The 27,600-nt window shown below is 59.0% G+C and overlaps 1 protein-coding gene and 1 pseudogene across 3 annotated transcripts; both read left to right on the top strand.

The window, feature by feature from the left end:
* Nucleotides 1-220: 220 nt before the first annotated feature.
* LOC308516144 (bone morphogenetic protein 8B-like) lies at nt 221-27,600 on the top strand (the record flags this gene model as incomplete). Of its 2 annotated transcripts, none has more annotated exons than XM_081086963.1 (7): nt 221-554; nt 12,369-12,558; nt 12,934-13,082; nt 23,689-23,883; nt 24,608-24,687; nt 25,249-25,359; nt 27,451-27,600. In XM_081086963.1, the coding sequence occupies 7 exons, from the start codon at nt 221-223 to the stop codon at nt 27,598-27,600; spliced, it is 1,209 nt and encodes a 402-aa protein (XP_080943089.1). The 2 variants fall into 2 exon arrangements, with proteins under 2 accessions (XP_080943089.1, XP_080943088.1); XM_081086962.1 differs by having other exon boundaries at nt 25,249-25,374; nt 27,427-27,600.
* Nucleotides 16,272-19,681, top strand: LOC308516564 (protein KIBRA-like; annotated as a pseudogene). Its single transcript has one exon. The product of its transcript is annotated as a protein KIBRA-like (transcript).

Genomic DNA, 27,600 nt, shown 5'->3' with positions numbered 1-27,600 from the left:
CCCCGAGTGGCTGCTGCCGCGGGTGTTGGCGTCCGCGCCACCGGCCCAGAGCCGCGACAGGTGCCCGCGGGTTCTCTGGGGACGGCGCTGCGCCGCGGGCACCTCCCGCCCGTCCTGTCCCGCGGCCCCAGCGCGGCCGGCCGCGCGCCGTCGGGGGAGCCTCAGCGTCGGGCCGCGGCGAAGCGGATGCGCGTCGGGTGAGCGCGGCGTCCCGCCCGCCATGGCCGCGCGCCCCGGGCCGCTGTGGCTCCTGGGGCTGGCGCTGTGCGCGCTGAGCGGCGGCGGCCCCGGCCCGCGCCCCCCAACCGGCGGCCCGCCCCGCCGCCTGGGCCCCCGCGAGCGCCGCGACCTGCAGCGCGAGATCCTGGCGGTGCTCGGGCTGCCCGGGCGCCCCCGGCCCCGCGCGCCGCCCGCCGCCGCCCGGCTGCCCGCGTCCGCGCCGCTCTTCATGCTGGACCTCTACCACGCCATGGCCGGCGACGACGACGAGGACGGGGGCCCTCGCGAGCGGCGCCTGGGCCGCGCCGACCTGGTCATGAGCTTCGTCAACATGGGTGAGTGCGGGGCCGCGTGGGCAGCGGTGATCCGCGGGGCCCCGGGACCTACGCGAGGATGCGCGCGTGGGAAGCCGGCGGGTCCGGGCCCCCCAGGGTGGCCCCTCGGCAGGAGCACGGGCTGCAGGGGGCAGTGCCCAGCCTCGGACAGTGGGTGCCCCGGCGGTGAGCCAGGAGTGACCGTGTGGTGGACAAGGGCCCCGCAGGGGAGTGGGGGCTGCCTGGGTCAGCGGGGCCAAGTCTAAGGGTGGGGGGTCCGTGAGCTGTGGGTGGGGCGGGGCAGACGCAGGAATTCGAGTCCCAGGGCGAGTACAGTCATCCGCCGCCAAACACACCCAAAGGGAGGAATCATGTGCCGTCAGGTGGACCTGGGCAGTGCCGGGAAGGCAGTCCAGTCCTGGGAGACGATGAGTAAACAGGCTGCCATGCTGTCCTGTGATCAGGGCAGTAGGAGGAGAGGGACAAAGTTCACTGTAGAGCACCCGGCACATCACCAAAGTGACCAGAGCGGAGGGAGCACCCAGTGTCCTGAGTCCACAGCAGCCTCCCGGCAGCCTGTAGGCGGGGGTGTGGCTTCAGGACCAGGTGGGAAGGCGCAGCCTCAGCTCAGTGGGGCAGTCTGTGCTCTGTCACCACGCCCAGAGCCTGGGACCCGCTTCACATGCAGTGTGTCCAGGCCCGTGCCATGGCCCGACGGGCAGCTTGGACCTCACTGTTCTCCCAGGCAAAGCCCAGCTTTCCCCTCTGCAGCCACATCTGGAGCCATTTACCCTTAAAGTTCTCAGAAATACCTTTTTCCATTACTAAACTCTCCTTAATGTTCAATCATGTCCCCTGTCCCCTCTGCCTCCTGGCTGTGGCCAGTGATGGGCAGGGGCCTGGGCTCAGAAAGACACCAGACTGGACCTGGGGACCCAAGAACTGCCACTTGGCTCGAGGTGGGGAGGTGGGGAGAGCTGAGGGGCTGAGAGCAGGGAGAGGACCTTGCCAAGGCCACCAGCCTCCCTCCAGCCACAGCCTCTCCCAGTCCTCCCAAGAGCCCAGTTACCAGCCATGACATTCATCCCAGATGAGGACAGTGAGGCGGGGAGAGGCATTGTCACAGCCGGGATAGCAGGGCCTCTCGGCAGCCCAGCCAGGGCAGGCCCAGGTTGCTTGGCTCTACTTCTGGTCCTTAAGGACATGTCTGCTGTCGGGGCACCAGGCTCTCAGGGTGGAGGGAGCTTTCAGAGTGGCCCAGGCAGAGGAACCAGGGGATGGAGCAGCAGCAGGAACTGTGAGGTCCTCAGCCATTTGCTTCCTGCAGGAGGGCAGGAAGAGGGCACAGCCAAGGAGGGCTGATGGTGGGCTGAGGTGGGGCAATGAGCAGTAGGAGGCAGCTGTTAACTTCTGCAGAGAGCCCGGTGCCAGGCACAGGACTTGGGTCACTGGGTTCTGGATGCTGCCTCCCTGGTTAGAGGGCATGGTGGGGACGAGGGACAGAGAGTATGTGGAACTGAGGCTGGAGCTCTGTACTGGGGACACGCTGACCCAGGGCTCGGGACCAAGAAGAGCTGTGGATGGAGTCACGGGAAAAATGCCCCAAGGGAGCCATCTCCTAGAGTGAGTCAGCGCCCAGCCCATGTCCTGCTTCAACCAGCGGCCCCTGGGTCAAGGCGTGCACAGCCCTAATGGGAGCTGCTGCTGTGGATCAAGCAGGGCCCTGAGCGCAGGAAGACCTGGCCCCCTCGGACTCTGCTGTGTGACCTTAGGCAAGTCCCTCCCCTCTCTGAGCCGCAGGCCCCTCCTTATAAAAGGGGCCCCTAGTGATCAGAGCATCCTCAGAGTCGTGGTGTGATTGGTTGGTACTTGGGAGGAGCAGAAAGTCAGCTCCTCTTTGAGGATGAATCTGGGCCTCATCACTGACTCTGGTCCCTCCCAGCTACTTCCCAGCCCTGGTTCAGATGTGACAGGAAAGTCCCATGTGTCTTATACGCATGTGAAACCCAGAAACAGATTTTAAAAGCCAGCCAAAGGCGTTTCCAACAATTTTTAGGATAAAAACTAGCATTTGAACGTCCATAGCTCTAGAACTCCTTGTTTCATCCATGCAGCGCCATGCGAAGCTGTGTTGCCAGCCTCATTTCATGGGCTCAGAGAGGTTGATGGCCAGCCCAGGCCACACAGCATGTCCATGTCATCATCTAGGCTGAGGATTCCAAACCCCAGCTTCCTCCTCCACCAGCTCTGTGTGTTTCATAAGATCTAAGGCCGGTGGGATCAACAAGCTGGTCCTTGTTCAGTGGAAGCCCAGCTGTGGGCGGGCCCCGGCGGCTGTCTGTGACTTCTTTATTCTGACACACTAATTGCACTAGTAGAACTCTCAGTGAGAGTGGTTTTAACTGGTAATTACCTAGACTGATGTGGGGATTAGACACCTTGCAGGACTCTTTTCTTGTTTGGAGGCCCTGGCCCCAGGCCCCTGAGCCACATGGAGTCTAATAGCAGAGTCGCTGTGCTATCAGCTCCCACGCCCTGGCTCCCACACCTGCTCCCTCCTGCTCCTCCTCTCCTGTCGGCCTCATCTGGCTCCTGGGAAGCCAGGCCTGGTGCCGGCCAGGTCCCTGACCATCAGTGGCAGTTTGTGGGACCCAGTGGCCATAGGCCTCGCCTAGACCTCTGTGGCCAGACCTGGCGGCCCTGCCTGACCTGCCTGGCAATCTCATCCATGTAGAAACTTGGCTTCCTATGGCCGGAACACAGTAATGGGAGCAGACACCCAGGTGGAGAAGACAGAACCTCCCCTGGTGTCACCTGGGCTTAGGGAGGAGACAGCCCTGAGCTGAGCAACACCCGAGTTCAGACTCCTCTTCTCTGGGCCTCTGGTCTCCCATCCAGTCTGTAGTGATGGTGTCAGAAAAACGGGCCTCCCAGCTCTGACCCTGTGGCTCTGTTGGACAGACCTTCTCACAAAACAGTCCATTCTCCTCCAAGCACAGGTGTGACTGGCTGTACCGCAGGCACTGCAGGTCGGCCCAGCCCCTGCTGAGGGAGCAAAGAGGCAGGCAGGACCAGCCCTGCTTGTTCCCAGAATCCTTTTCACCTCATGTGAGCAGGTGACGGGCTCCTCTTCCATTGAGAAACTGAGGCACGAACACACTGCAGGCAGAAGTCCAGCCAGAAACGATAGAGCCATCTTCACTTTCGTCCTGACCCTTCCCTGCACCAGACTGATTTCTTCCTGGGTCTCGGGTGACAGGTGTTGACAAACAGGAGAGGCGGGGCTTGCTGGGAGTGGGGCATCTGGCCCAGGTCCTACTCAGCCCTGTGACCTTGAAGGGCTGACTCTTTACCTCCATGAGCCCCAGGCCACGTTCTTTGGTTCTTTACTGGGGAATTCTTCCCATTTTTTCCCACTAATTCACTCAACAAATGGTCGTGTGGCACCTGCTCTGTGCCAGGCACAGTTGTAGTGACTGAGATATGACAGTGAACAAAGCCAAGTCTCTGCCCTAGTGGGCCTGGCCTTGTAGTGGGAAAGACAAGTGACAAACACAGGAGCCACGGAGGTGGCTGTCAAGTCTAGACAGTGCCCCCCCATCTGGACAGAGGAGGGGGTGGGCAGGGGGAGTGGACAGGACGGGGCTCAGGGTTCTGACCTGGGACCCAGACAGAGTTTGCATCTGGCCTCCGCTGCCTACGCTTAGTGTGATCCGGACTTTCCAGTCCCCCTCTCAGAGCCTCAGTTTCCTCTTCTGTAAAATGGAGAAGCTCACGGTACGCACCGTAAGCGGCTGCTGAGGGACCATGTGAGATGACACCCAGGGGCGACCTCAGCCCAGACCTCCACATCTGTCCCTTCACTGCCATCTCATAGCTACTGTCACATGTTTGCTAAGGAGAAGAATGAGGCTCAGAGACGTTCCCTGATTTTCCCAAGGCCACACAGCAGGTGGCCTCCCGGCCTGTACAGCCTCTGCTCTTCTCCCACGTAGAAGCTGCCTCTCCACCCGCCCTGGGCCTGGCCTATCATTCGGCCCAGTGAGGGCCTCTGAACCGGACTGGACTGAATGTACGTTGTAAACTGAGAATCCTGTTTTTAAAGCGTCTATTGTTTGGGGGTTTACAGAAATAACACATGCTCATTATGCAAAATTCAGACCACACAGGCACATATGACACGAGGGCTACGGGAGTCCTACCAGCCATCCCCTCAGGCAGCCACCTTCTCATTCCTGTCACCACACGTTCATTTGGCCTGTCTTTGAAGCTCATGTGAATGGAATCCTACAGTGCATAGTCTTGTGTGTGATACCCTCTGCATATTTCACTCCACATGGTATTGTTGAGATTCACCCACGATGTTGTATCTGTAGTTATTTTTTACACGTGAATGAATTGTATTGCATTGCATGACCACACCACACGGATCCATTCTTACTGATGGACACGTGGCTTGTTTCTGGTTTGGGTTATGAAGAAAGCTGCTCTGAGCATCCTTGGACTCCTCCCTCCGTGGCTGTATCAAACCGGGTGCTCATCCCGACTCTGCCACTTGGGAGCCGTGAGACTTTACACAGGTTCCTTTTAGATTAGAGCCTCTGACCCTCACTTCCTCACTCTTAAGACACCTTGAGGTGCACGAGGCCTACCTTCCCGGGTGTGTAGGACTGAGCGAAACGTGCAGTGAGGCCAGCTGGATGCCCGCCTCACGGATGGGACTTCCTAGATGGGAGCTGATTGATACATCACATCCTGCTTCAGTGCCTTTGCTCGTGTCATACCCTCTGCATAGACGACACTCACCTCCATGTCTGTTTTTAAAGGGGGTAGCCAGGTGTTTCCATAAACCTGACTCTTCCCAGCCCCATTCCTCCCAAAGAGCCAGGCTCCTTCCACGGTTAGAGCCCCCATGCTTCCTGGTTGTTAGTCACTTTCTGCCTGTAGATCAGGGGTGTGTCTACCCTCTTTATCCTCCTCCCCAGGAGACCATGAACCACCTGGGAGCAGGGACCAAATCTGACTCTTCATGTTCCCTCCTGCCCCCTCTGCCATGCACCCTTCTCTGTGGGCAAAGGTGAAGGAGAGGAATTCGGCGGGAGGCAGGGCCGGGACCCGGGGAAGGAGCCTGGCCTGGCGGTGGGGAGAGCAGGGCCGGCGCTCTCTGTCTTTTCAGAAACTGACTGTGGGTGCAGCATGTCCCTGGGTCCTCCCCTGGGATCCCGGGTCCCTGCAGGGTCCTGCTTGGAGGGGGGTGGCTGCAGCAGGCATCTCAGGGCACCTCTTCACAGAAGAACCTTGAAGACAGGTGACCCCGTCCCAGTGTTGCCGCCCAGAGGAACCCTAGGCCACTCATTTTATAGCAGCTCGAGTCTGAGAGTCCATGTGAAGGACCCTTACCTGACCTGTGACCCCTGGCAAGTCTCTGCCCTTCTGGGCCTCAGTTTCCCCATCTGTGCAGGGTCGCCCTGAAGGCTTTTGCAGCTCTGACCAAAGAATGTGCCCACCCCCTGCCTCCCGATGGGGGCTCCTCCAGGGGTGAGCGCAGAGTGGAGGCACAGGCGGCCACCTCCTCAGGGATCACATTCCCCGCGGGAGAGAGGCGTGTCCCCGAGATGTGACCACATCTTTCTGGGAAACGCCCACAGGTCAGTGCTCTCCCGGGTCTGAACTGGAGGACTCGCCTCCCCCTGGCTCACAGCCCCTTGGGTCTATTTTTGGCCTTGGCAGGCTTGATGTGGTGGAGTGTGCGGTGTCCCCTGTAATTCGGGGTCTGAAGCCGGCTGAGGTCCGGACGGTAATTATGTGTGCAGAGCCATTTATGGAAAGAACTCTGAAAAAAGTCAGTAATGAGAACTGACTAAAAATACCGCAGCCATGCAACCTGGGGCTCCTCTCGGCAGCGCTGAGATTTCTGGTGGGAGGAAGCCCTTCAGGACGCAGAATCGATAGGTGATCAATTCCTCAGCTCCCCCGTGGGCCTGCACCGGCCGAGGGGACCCGGGTCTGTTTTAGGTTTGAAGTGGGCCCGTCGGCCTCAGTTACAGATAGGACCAGCCAGACAGGCCCAGCCCGTCCGCCTCCGGGACCCTGAGCTGCCCTCTGCCTCGAGGCCGGCAAGTCCCACAGGAAAGTGAAACACATGCGTGGCCTCTGATGGAGACACCGTGACAGGCAGCCTCTCCCAGACCAGCAGCAGTGCCCTAGCCCACAGCTGGGGTGCTGGGCCCTGGGCCACTGTCCTGGGGACCAGGAGCTTTGGGGGGAAGGGGCCCCTGGAAGACAGGGAGCTTGACAAGCGGCCTTTGTGGTGGATGGGATGATGCTCACCAACTGAGCCACAGGGCCAGGGCCTCTTCCACCTCTTTACATGACTGGTCCCTTTCCTCCTCCAAACTTGACTATTTCCCCCTGTTTACCAGGTTTGGGATGATGAACTGATTCCTAGCAGAGGTTCTCAGCCTCCCAGATGTTTGGCACTGTCCAGACACATTTTGCTTGTTAGAACTCGGGAGGAGAAGGCACCTGTGGGCAGACACGGGATGCTGCTAACCTTCTGCCGCACTCAGGGTGGTCCCACAGCAGGGATCTGGCCCAAAAGGCGGACAGTGCGAAGGGTGAGAAATCGGGTCCAACGCAAAATGCTTAATGATGAGGGCGGTGAACCGATGGCTAGTCACACTGCTGCAGGTCTTATTCTCTTTGATACTCAAATTGTCCTGTTTGGCCATTACAAAGCCTCGTCAAGTTGGCTTCTGAGTACATTTACCTCTCCTAGGAGTTTCTGAGAGCTTCTTGCTTTCTGGTACGCGATGTCCCAGGCTCTGCTCATGCATTTCCTGCCCTGGGTGGGAAGTCGGCGACTCTCCCCAATCCCCGTGCCATGTGGTGAAGTGGGTCCCTGCGACTGCCCTCTGGGCGTGAGGGCTCCCACTGCCCCTGCGTGGCCATCGTTTCTAGGTGTTTTCAGTAGGCAAAGCTAGGGAATATGTGTTTTCTATTAGGAAAAAAATCATGATCTCAAACTAATATTTCCAATTCAAATTTAGAATTTTAGGTTTTAATTATATCTTTTTAAAAAATATATTTTTATTGATTTCAGAGAGGAAGGGAGAGGGAGAGAGAGATAGAAACATTAATGATGAAAATCAAGAATAATTGTCGGCTGCCTCCTGCACGCCCCCTACTGGGGATTGAGTGAGCCTGCACCCTAGGCATGTGCTCTTGATCGGAATCGAACCCGGGACTCTTCAGTCCGCAGGCGGAGGCTCTATACACTGAGCCAAACCTGCTAGGATGGTTTACTTGCATCTTAAATTTTGTATTTCTATTTTATTTTTACATTATATTACAATACATTAACATATTGTTTACTTTGTTCTACAATTCGATGTACTCGGAAGGAGACATCACTTCTGTGGCATTCTTCTCCAAAATCCATAATTTCAACCGTATCTAATAAGAAAGCATCAGGTAGACTCACAGGGAGGGACGTGCAACCAAGTGACTGACCAGTGCGCCTCCAAAGGGCCAAGGTCATGGAAGACAAGGAAAGACAGCAACTGTTACAGAGGACAGAACAACTAAATGCGCTGCGGGATCCTGAATTGGATCCCGGAACAGAAAAGGCACATTAGTGGGGAAACTGGTAAAATGCAAGAAAAGTCAATATTTAGTTCATGGTATTGTACCAATATCAGTTTCCTGGTTTTGATAATTATACTATGGTTTGCTTATGTAAGGTGTTATCATCAGGGGAAGCTGGGCAAAGAACATATAGGAAGTCTGTGTACTATTCTTCCAACAACTTTTCTCTAAATCTAAATAATCTAAAACTATTACAACATAAAGTGAGTCCCACGCCCCCACCCCCGAACTGTCCCCAATGCCACCCATATCCTTCATGGCGCTCATCACATACAGTGACCATGTTTGTTTGCTTTCGTGTTTGCTACCTGACTTCCCGCCGCACTACACACTCGCTGGCGGCCGGCTGGTCCAGCTTGTCTGCAGTTTCCCCAGGCCAAGCGGCTCGCGTTCAATAAGCACTGCTTTCAAACGTGTCGAATGAATGAATGAATGAATGAATGAATGAATATTCCTGGATGTGACCAGGAGAGAGCAAGTGCTCTTAGAAAGCCTCCAGTGCATGAGAAGGTGGCATAGTCAGAAGTCGTCTGTCACGTGCCCAGAGGGGAAATTAGGTGCCCCCCAGATTTTGGAGATGGGGGAAATAATTTACTGCCCAGAAACCTTGCTCCAAACACAGTGGTTCCCGTCCCCCACCAGTGCCACCACGGAGAGGGGACTCCTGGCAGGACATACTCCGATGGCCGGGATCCAGAGCAGAGGCCAGGCAGGGAGCACCCCCTGCCCCCTGCCCAGCCCATCTGAACCTGCCAGGGGACCTGGAATGAACTTTGCAGCCCCACAACCGGCAGCAAAATTGTATCCTGGGAAAGCCCGAGAAATCACGTTGTACAGACCTGGGCTTTTCCCATAAATTCCCTCTGAGGATCATCAAGCAATAGCAGCAGGGTGGGGAGCAGCCACGGGCCAAGTCCAACAAGGGTGGGGGCGGTCCCCTGCAGTGGAAGGAGCCCACACAGGGGTGAGGACGTCTGGGTTCCCTCTGTGTGTGGAAACGTGGGAGCAGAGTGTGTGGTGACCTCTGCCCTTAGAGCTTGATGTTGAGAGTCTTCAGCACTTTCATGAAGAAAGGGTTCGTTTCTGCTTTGTGCCCGAGCCAGAACTGGGGCGATGGCCCCAGGGCATTGCTGAGGGGCCACCTCCCCGGTCCTGGACGTCTTTGGGAGACTCCAGACCCTGGTGATGGGGAAGGTGGAGGCTGCGCGTGAAGAGATACCGGAAAGGGAATACTCTTGAACAATGTGTTAGAAGTACTTGCTGGACCATCACCGAGTGCCGGCTATAGAAGCAAACATGGCTTTTTACAGTTTCATCTGACGTGGTGTCAAGTGGGCCTTTTTCAGATGTGGATACTGAGGCCCCGGTGAAGAGGAGGCACCTGGAAGCCATCCAAATGCCTCTCAGCTGAATGGATACACGTGATGGTCTATAATCTTCCTTTCATACTTTTATTCAGAAACGGAAATCGCATGGCTCCGTTTTCCCCCCGAGGCTCTTGAGTCTCACACATGAAGCTCCTGATGGTGCTGGCAGGATGTTGTCCCTTCGATGCACCAATTAAGTTCAGAAATGGCAGGCCAGCACCCGTCCCTGCCGCCTGGGGAAGAGCCATGGCGCCTATCTCACCATCCCTGCCCTTTACAGAGCCCTTCACAGCCCTGCATGGAAAGGCTCCCAGTGTCCCCACCTCACAGATGAGGAGACTGAGCCCACACAGGGAAAGTGCTGGGAGGCTGGGACCAGAAGCTCCAGCTACAGGCCAGGCATCTACACTTCTCAGTGCAGGGCAGCCTGCCCAGGAACCACCACAGGGGAAACTCCAGGTCCCATCAGATACTGCTCTTCACTCAGCTTTGGAGGAGAAATATCTTCCCCAACCCAGAGGAGCAACCTCCGAAAAACTCTACATCCACAGAGTTCCAGCAAAGAGGGGGGCACGCCCTTTGGCCAGTTACAGTAATGTCTGGTTTAATGCGGGAGCCCAGAAAGTTTCATGTTTCTGATAAAACGCATTCTTTTCCTAAAAGTTTCCCATCTTCCGGGGCTTGGTGGGAGCAGCCAGGGGGGCTGTTTCCTGAGCTGGAGCTCCTGCTGGTTTATCAAAACGCAGGACGGAAGTTTGGAACGAGAGTTGGTTCAGGTGAACAAGGTGCTCTTGACCCAGCAAGGGAAGGAGGCCGCACGGCGAGGTGCCCACGTGGAGCTGGCAGGTTTGCGGCCGGTTCCCTCGGTCCCGGGATCCAACATGGGAATCAGCTCAGGCCTGCAGACAGAGTCCCGGTGACCCGCCCGCCAGTCCCCACTGTGCCTGGGGATAGGTGCACATAGCGGTGCTTTGAGAGGGTCCGTCCGCTGAAGGGTGTGAAGGAACGACACGCCTTCCCTCTGTGCCACACCCCGTGACAGCCAACAGCCGGGGCCTGTTCCGTCCCGCGGACCCGGGATTCCCACACGGCCCCGGAATGGACTCGGTCTGTGTGGTCCCCGAATGCGCGGGAATTGTCACCAAAGTTGTGCGAGTGCGTGTGTCTGCCGAGGACCCTGCCCCCCACGCTCTCGGCCTGTGCGGGAGGACCCCGGTGCCGCCGGTGTCTCTGAAACAGCCTGGCTCCCTGTGGGCATTTGCTGCGTGTCCAGCTTCCTGTCTGGTGATGGGCATTCTATTTCCTCTCCTCCCTGGTCTGGGAATGAAACACTCATCTCCTGCCCAAACATGTGTGTCTGCTGGCCCCACCCAGCACAGCTGTTTGCCCGGCCATCGCTGGACCAGGTTCCCACCGCGAGGACAGGACATGCTCCCACATCCGCCTCTGCCACCCGCCTGGTGACTTGTGGTCACTGAGCCCGGTAGCCAGAGAGAGACTTTTTAAAAAGACTCTCAGACATGTAATTAAAATCTCAGTGTTGGGTTTGGGGGAAGGTGCTGGGCGGCTCCCGCCCCTGCTTTCCGGAAACACAGATTTTTAGTGTTTGAAAGTGACAGAGGCTAAAGTGAGACGGCTCTAAATATACTGTCCTGGGCATTTCCGGCAGCTGGGCATGTGGGATTAATTCTGCACAAGCGGCCTCTTGCCCAAAGTATTGGACCAGACTCCGCAACGGAGCCACCTCGGGTCCCCCTCCAGCCCATGCTTCATCCCACCTCCATGTACAGCTTCCACACCACACCCTGCTCCCTGCTGCCTGGAGCCTGGCCCCCCACTGGCCAGAGGCACAGCCATGCTCCTAGGCTGAACTCCAACTCTCCTCAGTCAGGCCACCGCCAGACTCACAGCCCGTACCCCACCCCTCTGATCTGTGGGTGGCCCTGGCCCACTCAACTTGTGCATTCGATGTCCCCTCTGCCTAGAAAGCCCTCCCTGTTACCTCCCCACCTGCCAAGACTCCGTCATCCCATCCTTTGAGGCCAGTTCAGATGTCACCTCCTCCAGGGAGCCCACCCAGATCCCACCACACCACGGGACCTCCAACTCCCCGCACTGACTTGGTCTCCCCAGGAGCTGTCACTCCCACCTTGCTTCTTGTTTCTTTCCATCTCTCCCTCTGGCCCTCCCTCCTCCTTCACCTGCTCCAAGAGGACCCTGCCACCCTTTCGCCCTTCGCTGTGTTTTATGGCTGTTGTCTCCCTGTCTGTGCTGTCATCTCTCAGCTCCAGGCCTTTGCTCACACTGGTCCCTTCCTGTGCAGCATTCTTGTCCCGTGACCTCGTGGTAAATTCACTGTCACCCCTCAAGGCCCAGCTCCAAAGTCAGCTGTGAGCGCTCACCGTCCCACGTCCCATCCACGCACCTGGTGGACTCTGAAGTGCACTCAGTCATGTCCCTGCCGCCACTCGGCCTCTTCTCCTTGGGTCTGACGTCCATCTCCCAGAGGAGGGACCTGTCCTCTCTGCTCATCTGTGGGCCCAGAGACAGAGGGGGCGGGGCCGGACCTGCTGGGTCGGAGGCTTGGGGGCCAGAAATGGAAGCTGCCCGTGTTGGCCCCACTGTGCGTCAGGTGCTGTGCTGGGCACCTCACTACCGGGCTCCGGGCCCTGTCAGCACTGGGGGCAGAGCCTGTGGGCAAGCCCGTTCCCCAGGGAGGAAATGCCTCTCCCGGGCTGTCCCGGCCCCTGGTTTCCACGGGCCCTGCCACCCTGGAGCCCGAGCCCAGAGCCAGGAGCGAACAGCCCGCTTTGTCTTGCAGTGGAGCTCGGCTGCTCCCTGGGCCACCAGGAGCCCCCCTGGAAGGAGTTCCGCTTTGACCTGACCCAGATCCCAGCGGGGGAGGCGGTCACAGCTGCCGAGTTCCGGATTTACAAGCTGCCCAGCACCCACCTGCTCAACAGGACCCTCCACGTCAGCATGTTCGAGGTGGTCAGAGAGCGGGCCAACAGGTGCCTGCCCACACCCGCCTCCCGGTCAAACTCTGTGGGTGTGTTGGCCCAGCCCTGGGGGGACGGACGGGGGCTCCCTGGGAGCACACCCTCCAAGAGGAAGATGCTTGGCCCATGGCCCTGGCACCCTGGCTTCAACCCCCTCCCTGGCGTCCTGGCTGTGGGGCCTGGGACGGGTCACTGAGCCCCCAAGCCTCAGTTCCCCTCTGTCCCCGGGGGCGGCAGCACCTTTCTACGGCAGATGCAGTGAGATGTCAGTGAGGCGCCCAGCTCAGAGCCAGGAGGGCCGACGCCCCAGGAGTGGTCCCCAGGTGGGCACAGGAAACACGAAGGCAGCTGTGCCGGCTTCGGTTAATTGTTCTTTCGTATCCACAGGGAGTCTGACTTGTTCTTTTTGGATCTTCAGACGCTCCGAGCTGAGGACGAGGGCTGGCTGGTGCTGGACGTGACAGCAGCCAGTGACCACGGGTTGTTGAACCGTAGCAAGGACCTGGGACTCCGCCTCTACGTGGAAACGGAGGACGGTAAGGCCGGGGTCAGGCAGCAAACCTCCTCCCGGGCTCTGATCAGAGGGTCCGGGTTGCACCCCAGCTCTGCAGCTTTCTGACGGGGACCTTGGCAGGCTATTACCCTCCAGGCCTTGTTTGTCGCCTGTGAAAGGAGGATTCAGGCCTCATTCATCCACCAGGTGTTTAGGGGCGGAGCCTCCTTTATCCCAGGCAGTGGGCACAGAAAGCCCGAAGGTGGGCCCCCGGATCACCTGTGTGACTACATCAAGGGGCCGCAGGGCTGGAGCAGAGGGGTCAGGGAGAGTCGGAGGGAGAAGAGCTGAGAGAGGCAGGCAGCGGCATTCTGAGTTAGGGTAAGCCAGCTAAGGGGTGGAGTTTTTAGGGAGCTTCTTGAATTTCACAGCAGTGGAGGGCGGCAGGGTCTGAGTTAGCTTTGCATAGAGGAGCCCCCAAGGAGGTGTGGCGTCACTCCCATCCCTTAGTGTGGGCAGCCCTCGGTGACTGGCTTCCCCAGGACAGTGTGCAGGGGGAGGGGAGGGAACTGGACGGTGGGAAAAGCTGACCAGCACCACCTCAGCCAGGCGATCAAGGTTCCCATGGAAACTCACTGGGCTCTGGTGTACCCTGGATATGGGGGGATGGGAGGGCTCTTCTCCTCGGGGGGTCTTCTCCCCAAACCCATGGCCCAGTGTCACCATGAGAAAAACATCAGACAAACCCAACTGAAGGGCGGCCTACAGAACGCCTGAACCGGCAAGGCCACCAACAACAGGGCCGCCCGAGAACTGCACAGCCCAGAGGGCCTGAGGCGTTGCCATGACTCCGTGCCCTTGGGGTCCTGGATGGGATCCTGGAGAGGAAAGGGACCTGGGGAAACGAATGAAATCTGAATAAATCGTGCTGTTGAGTTAAGAAGGTATCAATACCGGCCCATTCGTTGTGACAAATGTACCATAGTAACTGAGATTTAACATTTCCTGAGGGACACTGCATTGGGTATAGGGGAATTCTCTGTACAAGCACCTCTGCAAGTTTTTGTACATCTCAACTGTTGTAAGTAAAAGCTTTATTTATTGTATGCATAAGCACACACCCTGACCGCAAGGAGATGTGTAAGCTGTGGGGGCAAGAGTGAAGGGAAGCCAAGGAGGCCCCGGCAGCCAGTGTCCAGGTGAGGGCTGGGCGGCTGGTAGCAGCAGAAATGGAGACAAGTGGGGAGAGGGGTCGGGAATAAAGTGGACGGAGCCATTGGCTTTGTTTTTAAATTACAGTTTACAGTCCATATGGTTTTCTGTTAATTTCAGGCGGACAGCATAGTGGTTAGACAATCATATACTTTACAGTCTTCCCCCGATATTTCCAGTACCCACCTGACGCCATACATGGTTATTACAATAGTATTGGCTATATTCCCTATGCTGTGCTCTATATCCCGGGACTATTTTGTAACTACCAATTTGAATTTTTGTTATTGCTGATTTTAGAGAGAGGGAGAGAGTAGAGACATCAGTGTGTATTTTCATTATTTATGCATTAATTGGTTGCCTTTTTTTAAAAAAAATATTTTATTGATTTTTTACAGAGAGGAAGGGAGAGAGATAGAGAGTTAGAGACATCGATGAGAGAGAAACATCGATCAGCTGCCTCCTGCACACCTCCCACTGGGGATGTGCCCACAACCCAGGTACATGCCCTTGACCGGAATCAAACCCGGGACCCTTCAGGCCGCAGGCCGATGCTCCATCCACTGAGCCAAACCGGTTTTGGCATTTGGTTGCCTCTTATATGTGCCCTGACTGATGGCAGGGAAACCTTGGCCTGTGGGGACAATGCTCTAACCAGTGGAGCCACCCAGTCAGGGCCTGGAACTACCAATCTGCACTTCTTAATCCTCCCCTTTTCACCCCTCCAATCCCAAGCCCTCTGGCAACCATCAGTCTGTTCTCTGTGTGCCAATGGGTTTTTATTTATTTATTTTTATTTTATTTATTTTTAATATATTTTATTGATTTTTTACAGAGAGGAAGGGAGAGGGATAGAAAGTCAGAAACATCGATGAGAGAGACACATCGACCAGCTGCCTCCTGCACACCCCACACTGGGGATATGCCTGCAACCAAGGTACATGCCCTTGACCGGAATCGAACCTGGGACCTTTCAGTCCGCAGGCCGACGCTCTATCCACTGAGCCAAACCAGTTACGGCGGGTTTTTAAAATATATACTTTTTTCCTTCCCTGAGCTGGGAAAAATAAAAGAGGGGCAGGTTTGAAGTGGGGAATGGCTCACTGGTAGCCCTCGCTGAGGTCCCTAAAAATGTCATTCCAGGACAGTTGCGCTGGGGACACAGGTTTGGGAACCAGTGAAACAGAAAAGTGGGTTTAGAGCCTTGAAACTGGGCAGGCACCTGGGAAAGAAGTTCAGCGATGGAGCCGGAAAGGGACTTGCCACTGAGTCTTCCCCTGAGGGGCGCCCCCCGGGGACCTTCATGAGCCCCAGAGCCAGTCCCAGGCCCTGTGGCTGTCCACCTTTCCAGGGTTGGGAGGCGTGGCGCCTTGGGTCAGAGAGGGAGGCTGGGCGGAGTGGAGGCACCAGCAGGCTGGCTCGTCCCCACCCCGGAGCCCTCCTGTCTTCCCATGCACGGAAGGGTCGTGGGTTCGATTCCTGGTCACGGCACATACCCAGGTTGCAGGTTAGATCCCTGACTCGGGCGCGTATGGGAGGCAAGCGATCGATGTTTCTCTCTCTCTCTCTAAAATCCATAAAAGCACATCCTCAGGTGAGGACTAAAATAATAATAATAGAGAAGTTGCAAACTGAGCGAGCGCCGGGCGGGCGCGTGGCTGGAGAGGCGGCGGGCGGCGTGGAGGGCGCAGCGCCCTGCGCGGCGGAGGAAGGCGGGCGCTCGGCTCGCTCTGCCCCACCGGCCGGGCGCGCACCCGGGCCCGCACCGCGCCGCTGCGGGTGCACATGGCAGCGTGAGAGGCCGGCGGCGGGAGGAGCGGGGCCACAGGGCCGCATGGACTGCCGCGCCACCCCGACCGACCGGCCCTCACTAGGGCCCCCAGGTCGCGGGCAACGCCCCCCCCCCCCATTATGGTGCCTCGGCGGCTGCCCGGGCCAGGTATACCGGCTGGAGGTGCTGAGCCGGGGCCCCAGCGGCGGCCGGGAGCTGCATGGGGGAGCGCGGGCCGCTCTTGGGAAGATGCCCCGGCCGGAGCTGCCCCTGCTGGAGGGCTGGGAGGAGGCGCGCGACTTGGACGGCAAGGTCTACTACATAGACCACACGAGCCGCACCACCAGCCGGATCGACCCGCGGGACAGGTACACCAAACCGCTCACCTTCGCCGACTGCATGAGCGATGAGCTGCCTCTAGGATGGGAAGAGGCGTATGGCCCACAGGTTGGAGATTACTTCATAGACCACAACACCAAAACCACTCAGATTGAGGACCCCCGGGTACAGTGGCGGCGGGAGCGGGAGCACATGCTGAAGGATTACCTGGTGGTGGCCCAGGAGGCCTGAGTGCACAGAAGGAGAGCTACCAGGCGAAGCGGCAGCTGCATGCCGTCTGGGAGCACAAGCTGGGCTCCCAGGTCAGCTTGGTCTCTGGTGCGTCGTCCAGCTCTAAGTATGACCCTGAGATCCTGAAAGCTGAAATTGCCGCTGCAAAATCCCGGGTCAACGAGCTGGAGAGGGAGATGGTTCACCTCCAGCAGGAGCTGCAGTTCAAAGAGCATGGCTTCCAGACCCTGCAGAAAATCGACAAGAAAATGTCTGACGCTCAGGGCAGCTACAAACTGGATCAAGCTCAGGCTGTCTTGAGAGAAACGAAAGCCATCAAAAAGGCCATCACCTGTGGAGAAAAGGAAAAGTAAGATCTCATTAAGAGCCTTGCAATGCTGAAGGACGGCTTCTGGACCTACAGAGGGTCCCACTCTGACCTGTGGTCCACTAGCAGCTCTCTAGAGAGTTTGGGTTTCCCGCTGGCGAAGCAGCACCTGGACATGAGCTCCCAGACAGACATCTCGGGGAGTGTCGGCACCAGCAGCCACAATCAGTTGGCGGAGAAGGTCCGATTGTGCCTTCGGTACCAAGAGGCTAAGAGGAGGATCGCCAACCTGAAGATCCAGCTGGCCAAGCTGGACAGTGAGGCCTGGCCTGGAGTGCGGACTCGGAGAGGGACCGGCTGATCCTCATCAGCGAGAAGGAGGAGCTGCTGAAGGAGATGCGCTTCATCAGCTCCCGGAAGTGGACGCAGGGCGAGGTGGAGCCGCTGGAGATGGCCCGCAAGCGGCTGGAGAAGGACCTGCAGGCAGCCGGGGACACCCAGAGCAAGGCGCTGACCGAGAGGTTGAAATTAAACAGTAAAAGGAACCAGCTGGTGAGAGAACTGGAGGAAGCCACCTGGCAGGTGGCAGCTCTGCATTCCCAGCTGAAAAGCCTCTCGAGCAGCATGCAGTCCCTGTCCTCCGGCAGCAGCCCTGGGTCCCTCACGTCCAGCCCGGGCTCCCTGGCTGCCTCCAGCCTGGACTCCTCCGCCTCCGCCAGCTTCACTGACCTCTACTATGACCCCTTCGAGCAGCTGGACTCGGAATTGCAGAGCAAGGTGGAGTTCCTGCTCCTGGAGGGGGCCACGGGCGTAAGGCCCTCGGGCTACATCACCACCATCCACGAGGACGAGGTGGCCAAGACCCAGTGGGCTGAGGGGGGCAGCCGCCTGCAGGCCCTGCGCTCCCTGACCGGCACCCCGAAGTCCATGACTTCTCTGTCTCCACGCTCCTCCCTCTCCTCCCCGTCCCCGCCCTGCTCCCCCTCATCGATGACCCCCTCCTGGCTGGAGACGCCTTCCTGAGCTCCCTGGAGTTCGAAGATCCGGTGCTGAGTGCCACTCTTTGTGAACTGAGCCTTGGCAGTGGCAGCCGGGAGAGGTACCAGCTGGAGGAACCCGGAATGGAGGGCAAGCAGTTGGGCCAAGCTGTGAATACGGCCCAGGGGTGTGGCCTCAAATTGGCCTGCGACTCGGCTGCCGTGTCGGATGAATCCGTGGCGGTGGCCGGGGACAGTGGCGTGTATGAGGCTTCCGTGCAGAGGAGCGACCACACCTGCCCGGACAGAGCCCAGGTCGCTGCAAGGGATTCTGAGCCCTCTCTTTCCCGCGTGCCTTCCAGACTCGGTGCGTCAGAAGCCCCTGCTTTTGACAGTGAGGAGCCAGACGCGGTGGGAGCAACCCGGGTTCAGGTTGCCCTGCGGTATGACGAGAAGAATTAGCAGTTTGCAATATTAATTGTCCAGCTCAGTAACCTCTCTGCCCTGTTGCTGCAGCAGGACCAGAAAGTGAACATCTGTGTGGCCGTCCTTCCCTGCTCCCAAAGCACCACCTGCCTGTTCCGGACGCGGCCTCTGGACGCCTCGGATGCCCTTAAGAGTCGACGTCTGTACCACTGACCAGAGCCATCGGGAGGATTGCCTGGGAGGCGCCCAGATCAGCCTGGCTGAGGTGTGCCGGTCTGGGGAGAGGTCGACTCGCCGGTACAACCTCCTGAGCTACAAATACTTGAAGCAACAGAGCAGGGAACCCAAGCCAGGGGAGCCCGGGCCCCCACCCCCGGGCCTGAGAGCTCGGACGCCGTGTCCGCGTGGAGCTGGAGAAGAGGCAGGAGGGAAGGAGCAGGATCTGGGAGACAGCTGGAGGTTCGAGGAGGAGATCAGAGACAACGAGAGACGGCAGCGGAGGAGGGAGAGGAGGAGGTCTTTGCCGAGAAATCCTCACCAGATACGGAAGAGTGGCCGGCAGTAAAGGTGGACCAAGAGACCAACAGAGACCCCTGCCCCGTCGCCCACAGTGGTGCGGCCCAAGGACGGGCGGGTGGGCACGCCGTCCCCAGCTCCATTTCTTCGAGGAAGCACCATCATCCGCTCCGAGTCCTTCTCCCCTGGACCCCAGAGCCAATCCGTGTGCCGGCTGAATCGGAGGGACCGCGACAGCTCCACGCTGCCCAAGAAGCCACCTTTTGCTCGAAACTCTCTGGAGCGGCGCAGCGTCCGCATGAGCGGCCTTCATCTTTCAAATCCCTGCGCCACGAGCGCCTGATGCGCACCTCGCTGGACCTGCAGGCCACCCGGACCTGGCGCAGCCAGCTGGTGCAGGAGATGTCGGTGCTGAGGGAGCTCAAGGAGCAGCTCGAACAAGCCAGGAGCCACGGGGAGAAGGAGCTGCCCCCGGGGTTGCGGTTGCGGGAGGAGGAGCGCTTCCGGCGGCTGCTGAGGGTGCTGGAGAAGCAGGTGGACCGCGCGGGGCACAAAGGGGAGCGCAGACGGACAAGATGAGGGCGGCCGCCAAGGATGTGCACAGGCTCAGAGGCCAGAGCTGCAGGGAGCCCCGGAAGTGCATGCAGTCTTTCAGGGAGAAGATGGCCTTTTTCACGCGGCCGCGGATGAACACCTCCGCCCTCTCCGCAGACGACGTCTGAGCTCCAGAAAAGTATTTCCTCTGGTCCGGGGACCCTGCTGTGAGCAGAGACTGTGTCGCGTTATTTACGTGGTGTTATATGAAGGTTCTGCGTCCCATGTCCTCTAGCGCTCCTCTGGTTTGAAGATGAAGATTTTTTTTAGTTTGGGTTCTATTATTAAAAAAAAAAAAAAAGAAAATACAAAAAAAACAGCATGAAAATGACAAGATTGTATAGTTTGTATATTTAGGAATGTATTTTTGAGAAAGAAAATTTAAATAAAATAATAATAACAGTAATAATAATGCAATTTATAAACCGGCTAGGGCAGTGATCGGCAAACTGCGGCTCACAAGCCATATGCGGCTCTTTGGCCCCTTGAGTGTGGCTCTTCCACAAAATACCGACTTCTGCCACGAAGTTTCAATCGCACTGTACCTGCACGCCCCCACGTGGTATTTTGCGGAAGAGCCACACTCAAGGGGCCAAAGAGCCTCATGTGGCTCGCGAGCCGCAGTTTGCCGACCACTGGGCTAGGGGCATTAAAAACCAATAAATGAGTAAATAAATGTCAGGCCATGGTGGGAAGACATGCTGCCTAAATGAAAGATTGTCTCCTTTGGCCCTTCTGACTTTTCTGCTGGGCCTTTCATTTTGTGGCTGGATTGTGTTTCCTGTAGCCTCACCTCCTCTTCCCCACACGCCGCCTCCGCGTGGCTCAGTGCACGTCCCAGAAGGAAAGGAGGACCGCGCCGGGGGACGTGACCTGGTCGTGGGAGGATGCAGGGGAGGGGCTGTGGGTGCCACCAGGGTTTCCTCCATAGACAGTCCCCCTGTGTGTTGCCAAGGGCTGTGGCTTCCGCTAGGAGGAGTTCTAGAAACCTAACCAAGGGACTCAGACGGGTTTTCTCACCGTGACCCAGTGCTCCTGTGTCCTCCTGAACTGACTCTCTGTCCTCCCTCTCTGTTGTGGAGCCCGACCCGGCCTCTTGTTAATATTCTCTTGTCATCCAAGAGGGGCCTGAGGGATTCCATCCTGAATCCTTAGTCTCAAAGACTTAGAAAAAAGTGAGTTCGTAGGTGTGTGTGTGGGGCAGGGGTGGGCCGAGGGGTGCGTTAAAACCGGACTTGGAGCTTGCACTTCCTAAGCATGGCTCTAGGGGGCTCACGACCAACATGAGCCCCTGGGTAAGACCAGGGAGTTCCAGCTGGTCAAGGAAGGCCTTTCAGGGAGGCCTCGCAGGGGCCTCATCCCCAGGAAGGGACAGGTCCTGGGATGGAGAGGCGGGAGGCAGTGCTCACCGAGGGCACAGCCTGGGGGTGTGGGGGGAAGAGGCCAGGGCATGACCAGATGGGGGTGGGTGGGATGGAGTAGACACCTTTGGGGGCTCCTGGGCAGATGTGCCCTGGGAGTCGGGACGTCCCAGTGGCAGTGTGGGACAGGCAGAGGCTCCCAGGGGCCGACAAGTTACAGGGCTGTTAAGCAGTAGAAAGGAGGAAAAGGACTGGGTTTCCCATCCTCACGCGATGAAGTCGCCTAAGGGACAAAAGCAGACCAGGCCCACAGCTGGGATGCCCTCCAGGGTTTCGACCAGGCGTCCGAGTGACCTTCAGCGTGGCACCAGGGTCACATCCGTGACTTCAGGCTGAGGTGGAGCAGGGGCTGCAGGGGCACCCAGAGCAGAAGGAAGCCTGGGGAGAGGCTGGCACAGCTGGGAGGCGCATGAATTAGGACAGGATCGGGCAGGGGAGCTGCCAAGGCATCTGGGCTCTGATGGGGCGACTCGGATATGGATGAGGCTAGAGGTCCCATGGGGCCCACCTGGCTCAAAGGAGCAGCGTCTTCCATCCTGCGTGGCCCACAGCTCCAGGCATGGCCTCGCATACCCCATCTACTGCAAAGGGGACGGCATGCCTGTCAGCACCTCACAGGTCAGGTCTAGAGGCGGTACCTGGGCCCCAGAGGCTCCCAAACTCCCATCTCCGCCTTTCTGGAAAGGGGCCTGTCAGAGCTGGCAGCCGAGGGGCCCCCCCAAGAAGACAGCCAGGAGAAGGCAGGGAGCCCTGCTCAAGATGATGGGAGGGGAGCTCTGGGCTCTGGAAGGAGGGCCGGGGGGTCCATGCCCAGGCCTCCAGGTTAGGCCGTCTGAAAGACTGGGGTCAGTCCCCTAGTCCGGCCCCCCTGCCCCAGACCTGCCTCTGCAGGGTGTGCTGGGGGGCGGGGGGTGTCCTGGCTGGTTGCAGCCTGCTTGGGACCTTGAACAGGTGCTGCTCACTGGGCTTTGGTTTCTGCTTCTGTGAAGTGGGACCTAGGATCAGCTGCTTCAGGATCTCAGTCAGGCTCCCCACAGGCTGCCTCGGTGACGTGCTGCCGCAGTGGTGCTGCTAGTTGATCTGCTATGTCCTTCTCTCTGCACCCAGGACACCCCAATAAGATCCCCGAACAGACAGTTGCATAAAGAAAAACACACAGTGAGCATAGCCCCCGGGCATGTCCTTCGGGCCCCAGTGGGCAGAGCTGTCCAGAGAACAGGGACAGGGCAGCGGCACACACAGGCTGGGGGCTGCTGGGCCCAAGGCGTCCCCCTGCGTCAGCCAGGCCGTGGAGCTCCACTCAGTGCCACCTGATGACAGGCGCCCATCTGCTCATGGCTCCGTGGCCGCCTTGTCCTGGCCTCACTGGCCTGTCCCCTCTGCTCGCAGAGCGTCCATGGGTCTTGTGGCCTGTGTCCTCGTGGTTCCCCTGCGTCCTCCTGACTGCGACTCACCATGACCCAAACTCTCCCAAATGGCTTCTGTCTGGACTTCTTCCAGCAACAGCGCCTGCAGCTTCAACCTCCTGTCCTAGCAGGTTCAGTCCTGCGTGGAGCCTCTGATGGGCCCAGAGCTTTGTTCTGTGGCAGGTGATGTCACAGGTCAAAGGTTGGTCTGAGGATTCATCCGGTGTCAGTTCACTAAGGCCCATGGACACAGGTCTGAGCACAGCTGTTAAGAGCTGACCTCTGAGCAGGCGTGTGGGTGGGGCAGGCACTGTCCTTGGCCTGTGGTGTCCAATGGGGGTCATGTCAGACCTGCTCATGGCACGCGTATATATGCCTACGTATGTGTGCGTCTGCACACTGTACATGATGATGCCTGCCTGTGTGTGTGTGCAGACATGGGTGTGCATGTGTGTGTGTGTCCGTGCTGCACCACTGAGGGGAATGCACTCGGAAGTGGAATGGTGGTCACCGTGTTTGAGAAACAGAAATGAGTTTGTCATCACGCTCCTGCTAACATTCCACAGGAAAGAAAGTGAAGAGGTTCTACCTCCTCCTCTTCTTTATGATGAACGCCAGGAAGCAACCTCAACGTCTAGCGATCAGCTGATCGCTCAGTGAATTGTGGTGCATGAGGGGCATTTTTTCTCTAAAGCCTCCCTGCAGTTGTGACGTTGCTGCGACAGTGAGAGCATCGCGAGGTCCCGTGGGAACGGGGAGGGGCAGGGGGAGAGGTGCCTGGGGGAGTGGACGCTGCAGGGCGCGTGAGCGTTCCCAGCGGCCTCAGTCTTTAGGCTGTGGGTCAGTTCCTGTTTGCAGACCTCACTGCTCCGAGGGCGGGGCCCCGTCATGCCCTGCCCGCAGCCCTCCTTTCTTTTGTAGCCACTAACCGGGCCTGTGGATAGGAACGGGCTCTGGAATGAGACCGACCTGGGTGGACCCGGGCTCTGGGACTGTGGCCCAGTGTCCGCCCACTGAGCCTGTGTGTGTCCGTGGCGCCGGGAAGCAGTGAGGCCTGCTCTCGGGCAGGTGAGCACCAGCCCCGCCCTGGAGCTGCGCCCATCAGCCGGGCACCACCCTCCCACAGGAACATCCCAGGAGGACGCGGGAAGGGAGACTCGGGCCCAGGAGGCCCCAGACCGAGGTGGGGGCCGCCGTGTGGCTCTGTGACATCACCAGCGCTGACCCTGGGGTCGTGAGGCCCTCCTCCCACGGTCTCCTTCAGACCCGCTGCCCGGGGCCGGAGCTGGACTTGGACTCCGGTCTTCAGATGAGGGGAGCGGGCACGGCGGCCGCCTCAGGTCCTCAGCCTTCAGGCCCCTGGGCCCGCCCCGGCCCTGGCAGAGCTGCTGCTGTGCCCACGGCAGAGCCGCCGCCCTCGGTGACCGCCCTCTCTCCTCTCTGTCGCAGGGCACAGCGTGGATCCTGGCCTGGCCGGTCTGCTGGGGCGACGGGCACCGCGCTCCCAACAGCCCTTCATGGTCACATTTTTCAGGGCGAGCCCCAGCCCCATCCGGGCCTCTCGGGCGGTGAGGCCCCTGAGGAGGCGGCTGCTGAAGAAGACCAATGAGCTGCCGCAGCCCAACAAGCTCCCGGGGATCTTTGGTGAGGCCCGGGCGGCCGGGGCGCCAGGCTGCAGGCCGAGGACCAGTGGTGGTGGCAGAACCTTCTGGCCCTCACAAGGGGTCAAGCCAGTGGTCACCCTCCAGCCACCCTCCTGACACCCTCCCTTGCCCCGCGCCCCCTGTGGACCGGCCATGCACTGTCTCTCAGGCCTCCCGGCTCCGCAGGCCCCCCCTGACGCCTCTGTCAGAACCAGGTGCCCTTCCTCCGGGCAGCACCGCCCCTGTGCCCGCGGCTCTCCCTCAGGCACCTTCGGGATGCACAATTGTTTAGGCGAAGGTCTCCCCACCAGGCGAGACCCTCAGAATCGGGGTCGGGCCTCAACATGAGCCACGTGACCTGTGCAGGGGTGTGGCAGGACGGGTGGGGTGCGGGCAGGTGTCTCAGGAGGGAAGGAGGAGCTGCCGCCACCTGGTGGCAGAAAGGTCCCCTGGGCTGTTTATGGAGCATCAGGAGGCCCACAGGCTGAGCGGGAGGCTGGGCGGAGCGTGGCTTCCTCTGGAGCCACTGGGAGCCATCGAAGGCTCTTGAGCTGGTCCGACACCAGCAGAGCAGCAGGGATGGGCTTTGAGGGACCCAATGGCTTGGTTTTCCATCGTTCACTTATCCCACAAACGTGCCCGTGAGGGCGTCCCCGCCCAGGGAGCCCCCGTGGCTGCGGCACAGAGCAGGGCCCCAGGAAAGACCTCCACGTCTGTCCCCGCAGATGGCGCCCACGGCTCCCACGGTCGGCAGGTGTGCCGTCGGCACGAGCTCTATGTCAGCTTCCAGGACCTCGGCTGGCTGGTAATTTCTCCTCTCCCTTCTCTCCTAAATGACGACCCCCCTGAAGGTCAGGTGTCTCCAGGAGGGGGTAGACTTGGGGGATTTTTTTCTCATATTATTTTCTTCTGAGTTTTCCAAGTGTTCTAAAAGGAGAATGTGTTACTTTTATGGTGGAAAGGCCCTTTTTTGGTAAAAACTGTGAAAATGGAGACAGTCTGCATCCTGAGCCATAAAATGCCAGCGCTACAAAGGGAGCCTGAAGCCGGGGTGGCCGCACCTCTGAGCCTTTGCAGTGACAGCAGCTGCGGGAGGGTGGGGGCGGGGCAGCGGGAGGACCACCCCGAGGACCACAGGGCTTGTTCCCAGTCCTGTCTGCTGAGGGTCTTGGGGTGGACGCCAGGCTTCGGGGCTGGGGAAGGGGAGCGGGGAGGCTGCTCAGGAGGGGCCGAGAGTGAGTGATGGGTCCCTGAGGCTGAGGGAGGGAGGGAGAGGGGCAGCCCTGAATCCTCCTGTGACAGGTGCTAGTGGGGGGGAGTGGGAGGGGCCACATGGTGGGACTCACCTTCTCCATTCCCCACCCAGGATTGGGTCATCGCCCCCCAAGGCTACTCAGCCTATTACTGTGAGGGGGAGTGCTCCTTCCCGCTGGACTCCTGCATGAACGCCACCAACCACGCCATCGTGCAGTCCCTGGTCAGTACCCAGCCTGTGCTGCCGGGGCCCGGGGAGGGCCGCCTGGAGGGGAATGGGGGCACCTGCTCCGTCTCTCGGAGGTTCTCACGTGGAACCCTGGCTGGTGCACGGCTGAGTGCAGGTGTCGTTAAACTCCCACACCCGTGCAGGTCCCTGTGTGGCCAGCTGCGTATGCAGACTCGCTGCTGGTGCGCACACTCACATGCACACACACACACTCACATGCACACACACAGAACAGACGTCCACCCCACCTGGGCACCTGTGCCCTCTGAACACGTGTGCCTGTGTGCACGGGATTGCTCAACCTCAAGTGACACGTGCACACGAGGTGAGAGACAGGCGTGTGTGCTCACCACCCTCCTCACAGCGAGTCGGGAGAGTCACCCATAGCCCTTGTGCACAGGGCTCTCCTCTCCGAAAGGCCAGGTCCCTGAGGCCCGACTTCTCCCCCGGGTCCCAGGTCGGAAAGGCCCTCCCCGCTCCCCCCACTGAGAGCCCATGGCCGGCACGCCCGGACGGTGCTGCCTGGTTCCTGTCACGTGGGCCTTCGAATGCCAAGCCCAGACACCTCATATGGAGGCTGGGAAGTTGGGAGCAGTGGCCCCCTGTCCAGGCTGGCTGACATCCCCGCAGAGGCCTGGGCTTCCCAGTGGCTGCAGAGAGGCTCTGGGCCCCACGCCAGCCCAGTGCCCGGCTGACAGTCCTCCTGGCAGGTTGGCCCAGAGCTGGGGCTCCCGGGACCAGTGGGCATGGGGGAACAGGCACCAGCCTGCCGGACAGGCCCCCATCAGAAAGCTTCACCGGGTTCTGCAGCCCCCGTAGGGCTGGACGGTCCTGGGCCCTCGGAGCGGCTCCAACACCCACGGATGGAAGCCCGTGTCCTTCCTCTCCTGCCCCAGAGCTCGGGCCGCCGGTGTGGAGCCCTGACCAGGCGTCCAGTGCTAACTCAGCTCATCCTGCCAAGTCGCAGGATAAATATTTGTGTGGAGGCCGAAATAGCTCCACAGTCAGGCTCTTGATCTATTTATTTATTTATTTAATTTTAATCTTTATTGTTGAAGGTATTACATATGTCCCCTTTTTCCCCATTGACCACCTCCAGCCCGCCCCAGGCCTTTCCCAACCTATTGTCTGTGTCCATGGGTTGTGCATATATGCATACAAGGTCTTTGGTTGATAACCTACCACCCACCCACCCTCCCCTGCCTTCCCTTCGAATCAGCCTCTTTCCTGGTGGGGAAGCAGTTCAGGCAGAGGGAGCGGGCTCACCACACCTGGTCCGAGTCCTGCCCCAGCGCCCGTGGCCTGTGTGCGCTGCTCCTTCATCGCCCAGAGTCAGACTCACGTGAGAAGCTGTGAGGGGGGTGAAAAGTGCTTTGAGAAATGACGGTGTTGAACCCCCAGGGGTGAACCTGGAATCCGAGGCTTTATCCAGTTGCTCCATGAACACTCTTGGGATCAGGCAGGAGGGGGAGACGGGAAGGAAGTGGACACAGGAAGGGACAAGGCATGATCAGGGTCATTGCAGAAGCCCAGAGAAGCCTGGCAGTGTGGCTCAGAGGTTGAGCGCGACCCATGAACCAGGAGGTCACAGTTTGATTCTTGGTTAGGGCACATGCCTCGGTTGAGGGATCGATTCCCAGTAGGGGGCGTGCAGGAGGCAGCTGATCAATGATTCTCTCTCATCACTGATGTTTCTATCTCTCTCTCCCTCTCCCTTCCTCTTTGAAATCAATAAAAACATTTTTTTAAAATAAGTCAAGAAGAGGAAAGAGTGGAGGAGTTCTGGGGGTGGGGGGAGGGGTGCTGCAGGGGCCTCAGGCATAGGGACCTGCCACCAGGCACATTGTGTGCTGGGGACCAGCAGGGTCCTCGGGTCTGAGGGGAGTGGGTATGGCAGGGAGTTGACAGGTGCCCAGGCTGTGTCCTAAGGGCCCGGGGCAGGGCAGGGGTCAAGGTGAGCAGATTTTCACACCACACTGCGCTGGCTATGGCTGGAGATGGGAGGGGTCGGGAGGCCAGGCGCTGGGCGGGTCCTGGAGGAGGCCCTAGTGCTCACACTCTGCCTGCTGCCCCCTCCCCGGCCAGGTGCACCTGATGAAGCCAGACGCCGTGCCCAAGGCGTGCTGCGCGCCCACCAAGCTGAGCGCCACCTCCGTGCTCTACTATGACAGCAGCAACAACGTCATCCTGCGCAAACACCGCAACATGGTGGTCAAGGCCTGCGGCTGCCACTGA

Source organism: Myotis nattereri (assembly GCF_964212035.1).
Source record: "Myotis nattereri genome assembly, chromosome: 3".
NCBI classification, from domain to species: domain Eukaryota; kingdom Metazoa; phylum Chordata; class Mammalia; order Chiroptera; family Vespertilionidae; genus Myotis; species Myotis nattereri.
The sequence above is the reverse complement of the archived record's forward strand: the minus strand, read 5'-3'. Positions and strand labels throughout refer to the sequence as shown.